General features: G+C 36.8%; 1 protein-coding gene across 3 annotated transcripts in view; it reads left to right on the forward strand.

Moving 5' to 3' along the window:
- Positions 1–10565, forward strand: part of SLC12A2 (solute carrier family 12 member 2) — a 106178-nt gene that overhangs the window by 45160 nt on the left and 50453 nt on the right. For all 3 annotated transcript variants that reach the window (XM_007457612.1, XM_007457611.1, XM_007457613.1), the window contains exons 6-7: positions 958–1068; positions 1644–1752. In XM_007457612.1, coding sequence (XP_007457674.1) covers positions 958–1068; positions 1644–1752 — 220 coding nt within the window. The remainder of the gene's footprint in view (positions 1–957; positions 1069–1643; positions 1753–10565) is intronic.

Here is a 10565-nt window from a genome sequence, read left to right on the forward strand (position 1 = left end):
TTAGAGAAAGAGAAAGGAAGATTTAGATGGATGGTAATGCCATTTACTGTGAGAGAGAATGCAGAACATTTTCATTTTGGATGTCTAATTGGGTATATCTAAGTAGTATATCTAAGTAGAGCTGGCCAGAAAGTGGTTGATAATATTGCTCTGGAGTTGAGAAGAGAACTTGTTTGAAAAGAGTAATGAGTATGTGTGTAGTTAAAGCAGTACAAGTGAAATAGGATTCAGTATTATTAAATGAGAGGAGCCTTCAGTGACACCTATAGTTGTCATGTTAGGTTGTAACTGTTCATCTACTGTAGTACGTGGTATGTTAGGAAGTGTGACATCTCAAAGGACTGACTCTTGCATTGGCATTGACCTTAGCTGTGTAGGCCAAAGAGACAGAGCAAAGGAAGTAAGAAAGCAGTGTAATCATTAAGAATTCATATTCATTGTTTAATTTAGTATATGTTTTTGATGTCATTGATATTTAGCCACAAGTAATTTTGCTCTTAGAACGGATTGGTGTGATTTGGACAGCTGCGTGATAGTGTGTTCATCTCTTTTCCTTATGCAACATAAGAGACCATTAAAAGAATGAGCTCACTAACCACAATGAATGCAAAATATATTTCTGCTTTGTAACTTTAAAAAGTCCTATTAGTACTGCTTAGTCATATTATGATATTTTTCCTTGCTTGTTAGCAATTCTTTTTTATATTTGAGTCTGTATAAAATACAGCAGTGTTAATAATTTGATCATATTTTTGATGTTTTCAGCTGCTTGAATGACACCTTAATAGTAAACAGTAATTCATTCCTTTTCCCTAGGTCTCTCTATTCATTCCTTAAGTAGGCATTTATTCACCTTCTACATGTGAGGCACTGTGATAGTTCTAAAACTTTCAAAGAGAATTGAAGAATTTATCTGAACTAACTAATACTGCTCATCCTATTATTTTCTTTTTGTAGGAACATTCCATACTTATGATAGATGAAATCAATGATATCCGAATTATTGGAGCCATTACAGTGGTGATCCTTTTAGGTATCTCAGTAGCTGGAATGGAGTGGGAGGCAAAAGTAAGTAGTGATATCATTGGAACATCTGTAAATGTTGAATGTACAAACTTTTAGACCTTGTGTTTTAGGAATGTTCTAAGGTGTAGTAATATTTTCAGATTTTGAAGGTTCCTAAGTGGCCATTTTCAAAGAAGTTCACGTATAAGGTCATTTTCTATTTGGCGACGTAGTGAGGATTTGGAGATAACAGTCATTTTAAGAGGTAATCAGAGTATGTAGGAAAAAAAAAGAATTATAGGGTATGTCAGAGGGATTTAGTAAAGGTAATATAAGTACTGTGATTTTTTTTCCTGTATTTTTAAAGTTTGTGTTATTTGTTAGCAGGACATGCACATCTTTAATTCATTTCAGAAATATATGGCCTGATCCTACTTTTGCTATTCATTTTGGATAGTTCTTTAAAGATTGTTCATTTAACAAAAATTTATTAAGCACCTGCTTTGTGCTTGGCATTGTGTGAGGCACCAGGGAAACAAGACAGAAGCTTTCCCTCATGGAAGTTATATTGTAGTCGAACTGAATTAATGTATAGACATGATATATTTGATTTTGATTTTTCACGTTTAAAATTTCAGGCTCAGATTGTTCTTTTGGTGATTCTACTACTTGCTATTGCTGATTTCGTCATAGGAACATTTATCCCATTGGAGAGCAAGAAACCCAAAGGTTTCTTTGGTTATAAGTGTAAGTAAGAAAGATAGAATGTTTTTTTAAAGGTGCATATTATAGCATTCTAGTGTTAAATAAATTTAGTACATTTTACATAGTTTGTAATGTAATTGAGTTTGGTGTAGTGACTAACAGTAATTGACAGTCCAGTTTAGTTTGGTTCCTCTATGTTTGTTGTGTAATTGGAGTAAAAAAACACTTGTTTACATCTTTCATTTCTGATTACTAGCAACAAAAGGTGATAGAATGTAGAGAAATCAGTGCTATTGAGGAAAAGTGCTTTTGTTCTCTTCTCATTTGGAGAATTTGTTACTGAAATTGTAAGTTTTGTTCTAACATCACTTTTCATTCTTTTAGTTGTATTTAAACACAATAATCTAAAAGTGCCTACGACTGTGAAAGCAACTAGAAATATTAGTTTCTTGGTATAATTGCAACCTAAGTTTTTCTACGGTTTACATTATTAATTGTGTGAGAATTTTCCAGTTTTTATCTTCCATAACCTCTTTCAGTCTGCATCTAATTTTCACTACAGGTGAAATTTACTTGTCACTTATTGTTTCCTAAAGTGTCTTTCTGCATCTCCTCTTCTCCCCACTCCCTCCACTGAGCAGCCGTTCTGAACCTATCTCTGCAAGGTAGAATGAAAGCCAGAGAGAATTGTTGCAGTAGCATCAGAGGTGCTTATCACTTAGGGTAATAGGTGTGTCTGTCTTAAATGGACAAAAACTCCTTGTTTTGAAGCCTTAGAAGGAAAAGCCTAGCTTCACTTCTCCTGAGTTGTTTAGCCCAGAGCTACGCATACAGATTTGTGAAAAGATGCAGAATGTACAATAAATCAATGCACTTCTTCCTTCAGAAAGTCTTACTGGAAAAAAATTAGTTGACTAAATTTTGGATCCTAGAGACCTAGTTGATTTACCTTCTGGTGTAAGCTCCTTAATCTAATTGTCGACTGGTAACACCACACCGTCCTTGGAACATCTATGAGTCGCACTTGTTTGGCCTATGTCTGACACTGACTTGGCTGGGCAGTTTTCACATAAGAGTTGTTTCAAGGTTCTTACCTTAAGCAAGAACACCTGCCTGCAATAATTTTACCTACTCATCCTGAGTTGATAGTGTGATGTCTGTTCTGGTTACTAGCGCTTATGCCTACTTCTGAAACAAGGTACTAAATGTCTAATCATGATTTCCTGAATTAGGGGAAGAGGTGTCTTTTAGGCATGCCAGAAGTGAAGGTTAGTATTATTATATAATTAGATAATTAGATAATTTTCTCTATTTCGTTCTCTCATAAATTGTATTTGTGACATTTCTTCTAATTATGAATGTGTTTAAAAAATTTTTTTTTACATTATAGATTTTTGAACATTTGTTTTTGCCACCTTTATTTCTAAAATTATAGTAGATGGTTACTTCTAAAAATATTCCTAATATGTATTTTCTGTTTATGGCTTTAATTGATTTTAAAATATCTGTAAATATCTGCTAGGCCATATTTTTCATTTCCTTTTTTTCAGATCCATCCTTATCTAGTATAGTAATAATTTATATTGTATTCAAATAGTACATCTGGGCTTATCTCAATCTGAGGTAAATAAGTTTAAATATACTTTGGAATATGACTTTTCCTTTTTAGCAGTTGATACTGCTTAGCCTTCCTTTTATTAAGGTAGTGTCTGCAGTGAACAGGTTATGTTAATAAACTTGTCAGTTCAAACGACTACCTAATAGGGATATTCATTTTCTCCTTTTTCCTTTTTGATATGAGAAATATCTCCCTTTTGCCAAAGACCGATGCCTCTGCTGTGATCTAGATCCCATTTCCTTTACTTTCTCAAAGGCATTTATCCTTTGGTAATTTACTTGCTTCCCTGCATCAAAACTGTCAGTTCTGTATAAGCTTACATACTTGATCTAGTAATTCCCATCCTTGAAAATACTACCTCTGGTCTTTTATTCTCCTCCAGTTACCACCTTACTTTCCAGGCCCCTTTCACAGACAAATTTCTCAAATCCTTACCTCCCATTTATTGCTTGTTATTTCAAAAAAAATTGAAACTTACAGACAACTTGAAAAATTAATACAATAAATTCCCTGGAGGCTTCCCTGGTGGTTCAGTGGTTAAGAGTCTGCCTGACAATGTGGGGCACAGGGTTCGATCCCTGGTCCAGGAAGATCCCACATGCCGAAGAGCAACTAAACCTGTGCACCACAACTACTGAGCCAGCACTCTAGAGCCCGTAAGCCACAACTACTGAAGCCTGTGTGCCTAGAGCCCGTGCTCCACAACAAAAAGAAACCACCACAACGAGAAGCCCACGCACCACAATAAAGACTAGTCCCTCTTGCCGCAACTAGAGAGAGCCCACGTGCAGCAACGAAGACCCAACACAGCCAAAAAACAAATAAATAAAAATAAATAAATTTACAAAAAAAATAAATGAATTCCTTGCACCCTTTACCTACATTCACAAAAAAAATTCACACTTTTATGTTCTTTTTTGCCACATTAGTTTTATCACTCATATATCTAATTATTATTACTATGATTGCTAAACCTTTTGAGAGAAGTTGCAGAAATCATGACTTCTTACCTATAAATACTTAAGTGTGTATCTACTAAGGAAAAGGACAGTTCAGGAAGTTTAACTTTGGCATAATCTTACATATAACATATTTTTCATGTACAAATTTTTCCAACTCTTTCTTCCTTTCTTTTTTTTTTAAATTTGGTTGTGCCGGGTCTTAGTTGCAGCAGGCAGGCTCCTTAGTTGTGGCATGTGAACTCTTAGTTGCGGCATACATGTGGGATCTACCTCCCTGACCAGGGATCGAAACCGGGCCCTCTGCATTGGAAGCACAGTCTTAACCACTGCACCACCAAGGAAGTCCCTCCAACTGTTTCTACAAAGATTATGTAGAGACTTTTTTTTTCCTGTTCCAGGATCCAGTCCATGATCTTGTATTGCATTCACTTGTCATGTCTCTTCAATCTCCTTTTTTTAAAACTAGTTCTTTACATAATCTTCAGTCCCCTTTAATCTGAAACAGTGCCTTAGCCTTTTATTTTTTATTTATTTTTTTAACAGCTTTATTGGAGTATAATTGCGTTACAACGTTATGTTAGTTTCTGCTGTATAACAAAGTGAATCAGCTATATGCATACATATATCCCCATATCCCCTCCCTCTTGTGCCTCCCTCCCCACCTCCTAATCCCACCCTTCTAGGTGGTCACAAAGCACTGAGCTGATCTCCCTGTGCTATGCAGCTGCTTCACACTAGCTGTCTATTTTACATTTGGTAGTGTGTATATGTCCATGCTACTCTCTCACTTCATCCCAGCTTACCCATCCCCCTCCCTGTATCCTCAAGTCCATTCTCTACATCTTCATCTTTATTCCTGTCCTGCCCCTAGGTTCTTCAGAACCATTTTTTTTTTTAAGATTCCATATATATGTGTTAGCATACGGTACTTGTTTTTCTCACTCTGACTTACTTCACTCTGTATGACAGATTCTAGGTCCATCCACCTCACTACAAATAACTCAATTTCGTTTCTTTTTATGGCTGAATAATATTCCGTTGTATATATATGCCACATCTTCTTTATCCATTCATCTATCGATGGACACTTAGGTTGCTTCCATGTCCTGGCTGTTGTAAATAGAGCTGCAATGAACATTGTGGTACATGACTCTTTTTGAATCATGTTTTTCTCAGGGTATATGCCCAGTAGTGGGATTGCTGGGTCATATGGTAGTTCTATTTTTAGTTTTTTAAGGAACCTCCATACTGTTCTCCATAGTGGCTGTATCAATTTATATTCCCACCAACAGTGCAAGAGTGTTTCCTTTTCTCCACACCCTCTCCAGCATTTATTGTTTCTAGATTTTTTGATGATGGCCATTCTGACCAGTGTGACGTGATACCTCGTAGTTTTGATTTACATTTCTGCAATGATGAGTGATGTTACGTATCCTTTCATGTGTTTGTTGGCAATCTGTATATCTTCTTTGGAGAAATGTCTGTTTAGGTCTTCTGCCCATTTTTGGATTGGGTTGTTTGTTTTTTTGATATGGAGCTGCATGAGCTGCTTGTAAATTTTGGAGATTAATCCTTTGTCAGTTGCTTCGTTTGCAAATATTTTCTCCCATTCTGAGCGTTGTCTTTTCAGCTTGTTTATGGTTTCCTTTGCTGTGCAAAAGCTTTGAAGTTTCATTAGGTCCCATTTGTTTATTTTTGTTTTTATCTCTATTTCTCTAGGAGATAGGTGAAAAAGGATCTTGTTGTGATTTATGTCATAGAGTGTTCTGCCTATGTTTTCCTCTAAGAGTCTGATAGTGTCTGGCCTTACATTTCAGTCTTTAATCCTTTCTTTCTTTTTTTTTTTTTTTTTGCGGTATGTGGGCCTCTCACTGCTGTGACCTCTTCCGCTGTGGAGCCCAGGCTCCGGACCTGCAGGCCCAGTGGCCATGGCTCACAGACCCAGTTGCTCCGCAGCATGTGGGATCCTCCCGGACCGGGGCATGAACCCGCATCCCCCACATCGGCAGGCGGACTCTCAACCACTGCGCCACCAGGGAAGCCCCTTAATCCATTTTGAGTTTATTTTTGTGTATGGTTTTAGGGAGTATTCTAATTTCATTCTTTTACATGTAGCTGTCCAGTTTGCCCAGCACCACTTATTGAAGAGGCTGTCTTTTCTCCATTGAATATTCTTGCCTCCTTTTTCAAAAATAAGGTGACCATATGTGCGTGGGTTTATCTCTGGGCTTTCTATCCTGTTCCATTGATCTATATTTCTCTTTTTATGCCAGTACCATACTGTCTTGATTATTGTAGTTTTGTAGTATATTCTGAAGTCAGAGAGCCTGATTCCTCCAGCTCCATTTTTCTTTCTCAAGATTGCTTTGGCTGTTTGGGGTCTTCTGTGTTTCCATACAAATTGTGAAATTTTTTGTTCTAGTACTGAGAAAAATGCTATTGTTAGTTTGATAGGGATTGCATTGAATCTGTAGATTGCTTTGGGTAGTAGAGTCATTTTCACAATGTTGATTCTTCCAATCCAAGAGCATGGTATACCTCTCCATCTGTTTGTATTATCTTTAATTTCTTTCATCAGTGTCTTATTGTTTTATGTATACATGTCTTTTCTCCCTAGGTAGATTTATTCCTAGGTATTTTATTCTTTTGGTTGCAATGGTAACTGGGAGTGTTTCCTTAATTTCTCTTTCAGATTCTTCATCATTAGTGTATAGGAATGCAAGAGACTTCTGTACATTAATTTTGTATCCTGCTACTCTACCAATTTCATTGATTAGATCTAGTGCTTTTCTCCTAGCATCTTTACAATTCTCTAGGTGTAGTATCATGTCATCTGCGAGCAGTCACACTTTTCCTTCTTCTTTTTCGATTTGGATTCCGTTTATTTCCTTTTTGTTTCTGATTGCTGTGGCTAAAATTTCCAAATCTGTGTTGAATGATAGTGGTGAGAGTGGGCAACCTTGTCTTGTTCCTGATCTTAGAGGAAATGGTTTCAATTTTTCACCATTGAGAACGATGTTGGCTGTGGGTTTGTCATGTGTAGCCCTTATTATGTTGAGATAAATTCCCTCTGTGCTTACTTTCTGGAGAGATTTTATCATAAATAGGCGTTGAATTTGTCGAAAGCTTTTTCTGCATCTATTTAGATGATCATATGGTTTTTATCCTTCAATTTGTTAATATGGTGTATCACATTGATTGATTTGCATATATTGAAGAATCCTTGCATTCCTGGGAGAAACCCTACTTGATCGTGGTGTATGATCCTTTTAATGTGCTGTTGGATTCTCTTTGCTAGTATTTTTTTGAGGATTTTTGCATCTATGTTCATCAGTGATATTGGCCTGTAGATCTTTTTCTTTGTGACATCTTTGTCTGGTTTTGGTATCAGGGTGATGGTGGCCTTGTAGAATGAGTTTGGGAGTGTTCTTCCCTTTGCTGTATTTTGGAAGAGTTTGAGAAGGACAGGTGTTAGCTCTTCTTTTAACATTTGATAGAATTCACCTGTGAAGCCATCTGGTCCTGGGCCTTTGTTTGTTGGAAGATTTTTAATCACAGTCTTAATATCAGTGCTTGTGATTGGTCTGTTCGTATTTTCTTTCTTCCAGGTTCAGTCTCGGAAGGTTGTGCATTTCTAAGAATTTATCCATTTCTTTCAGGTTGTCCATTTTATTGGCATATAGTTGCTTGTAGTAATCTCTCATAATCCTTTGTATTTCTGCAGTGTCAGTTGTTACTTTTCCTTTTTCATTTCTAATTCTGTTGATTTGAGTCTTTTTCCTTTTTTTCCTAATGAGTCTGGCTAATGGTTTATCAATTTTGTTTATCTTCTCAAAGAACTGGCTTTTAGTTTTATTGATCTTTGCTATTGTGTCCTTCATTTCTTTTTCATTTATTTCTGATCTGATCTTTATTATTTCTTTCCATCTGCTACCTTTGGGGTTTTTTTTTTGTTCTTCTTTCTCTAACTGCTTTAAGTGTGAGGTTAGGTTGTTTATTTGAGATGTGTCTTGTTTCTTGAGGTAGGATTGTATTGCTATAAACTTCCCTCTTAGAACTGCTTTTGCTGCATCTCAGACATGTGGCATTGTCATGTTTTCATTGTCATTTGTTTCTAGGTAGTTTTTTGGTTTCCTCTTTGATTTCTTCAGTGATCTCTTGGTAGTGTACTGTTTAGCCTCCATGTGTTTGTATTTTTAACATTCTTTTTTTCCTGCAATTGATATCTCGTCTTATAGCGTTGTGGTCAGAAAAGATACTTGATATGATTTCCATTTTATTAAATTTACCAAGGCTTGATTTGTGACACACGATATGGTCTGTCCTGGAGAATATTTCATGAGCTCTTGAGAAGAACGTGTATTCTGTTGTTTTGGGATGGAATGTCCTATAAATATCAATTAAGTCCATCTTGTGTATTGTCTCATTTAAAACTTGTGTTTGCTTTTTTATTTTCATTTTGGATGATCAGCCCACTGGTGAAAGTGGGGTGTGTTAAAGTCCCCTACTAGGATTGTGTTATGGTCAATTTCCCCTTTTATGGCTGTTGGCATTTGCCTTACGTATTGAGGTGCTCCTATGTTGGGTGCATAAATATTTACAATTGTTATATCTTCTTCTTGGATTGATCCCTTGATCATTATGTAGTGTCCTTTGTCTCTTGTAATAGGCTTTATTTTAAAGTCTATTTTGTCTGATATGAGAATGGCTACTCTAGCTTTCTTTTGATTTCCATCTGCATGGAATATCTTTTTCTATCCCCTCACTTTCAGTCTGTATGTGTCTGCAGGTCTGAAGTGGGTCTCTTGTAGACAGCATATATACGGGTCTTGTTTTTGTATCCATTCAGCCAGTCTGTGTCTTTTGGTTGGAGTGTTCAGTCCTTTTACATTTAAGGTAATTATTGATATGTAGGTTCCTATTACCATTTCTTAATTGTTTTGGTTTTGTTTTTGTAGGTCCTTTCCTTCTCTTGTGTTTCCTGCCTAGAAAAGTTCCTTTAGCATTTGTTGTAAATCTGGTTTGGTGGTACTGAATTGTTAACTTTTGCTTGTCTGTAAAGGTTTTAATTTCTTCTTTGAATCTGAATGAGATCCTTGCTGGGTAGAGTATTCTTGTTTGTAGGTTTTTCCCTTTCATCACTTTAAATATGTCCTGCCAGTCCCTTCTGGCTTGCAGAGTTTCTGCTGAAAGATCAGCTGTTAACCTTATGTGGATTCCCTTGTATGTTATTTGTTGCTTTTCCCTTGATGCTTTTAATATATTTCCTTTGTAGTTAATTTTTGATAGTTTGATTAATATGTGTCTTGGCATGTTTCTCTTTGGGTTTATCCTGTATGGGACTCTCTGTGCTTCCTGGACTTGACTGACTATTTCCTTTCCCATGTTAGGGAAGTTTTCGACTATAATCTCTTCAAATATTTTCTCAGACTCTTTCTTTTTCTCTTCTTCTTCTGGGACCCCTATAATTTGAATGTTGCTGTGTTTAATGTTGTCCCAGAGGCCTCTGAGACTGTCCTCAATTCTTTTCATTCTTTTTTCTGCTCCCTGGCAGTTATTTCCACCATTTTATCTTCCAGCTCACTTATCTGTTCTTCTGCCTCAGTTATTCTATTGATTCCTTCTAGAGTACTTTGTATTGTACTTTTAATTTCAGTTATTGTGTTGTTCATCATTGTTTGTTTGCTCTTTAGTTCTTCTAGATCCTTGTTAAGTGTTTCTTGTATTTTCTCCATTCTGTTTCCGAGATTTGGGGTCATCTTTACTATCATTACTCTGAATTCTTTTTTTAAGGTAGGTTGCCTATTTCATCTTCTTTTAGTTGGTCTTGTAGGTTTTTACCTTGCTCCTTCATCTGTGACATATTTTTTTTGTCATTTCTTCTTCTTTTTTTTTTTTGATGGGTGGGGCTGTATTCTTGTCTTACTGGTTGTTTGGCCTGAGGCATCCAGCACTGGAGTTTGCAGGCAGTTGGATAGAGCTGGGTCTTGGTGCTGAGATTAGGACCTCTGGGAGGCCTCACTCTAATTAATATTGCCTGGGATCATAGGTTCTCTGTTAGTCCAGTGGTTTGGACTCAGAGCTCCCACCACAGGAGCTCGGGCCCGACCTCTGGCCTGGGAACCAAGATCCCACAAGCTGGTCACTGGGGGTTCCTCCCATCCCCTTATGTGTCCATGGTCCCCTACTGGTGCCTGGTAGGTCCCCTAGTTGTGTGGATACATGATTTCCACATCCTCTTGGTCTGCCCCACAGCCTTTTATTTTTCTTTCCCT

This window comes from Lipotes vexillifer, unplaced genomic scaffold (assembly GCF_000442215.2).
Source record: "Lipotes vexillifer unplaced genomic scaffold, Lipotes_vexillifer_v1.1 scaffold1084, whole genome shotgun sequence".
In the NCBI taxonomy this organism is placed as follows: Eukaryota; Metazoa; Chordata; class Mammalia; order Artiodactyla; family Lipotidae; genus Lipotes; species Lipotes vexillifer.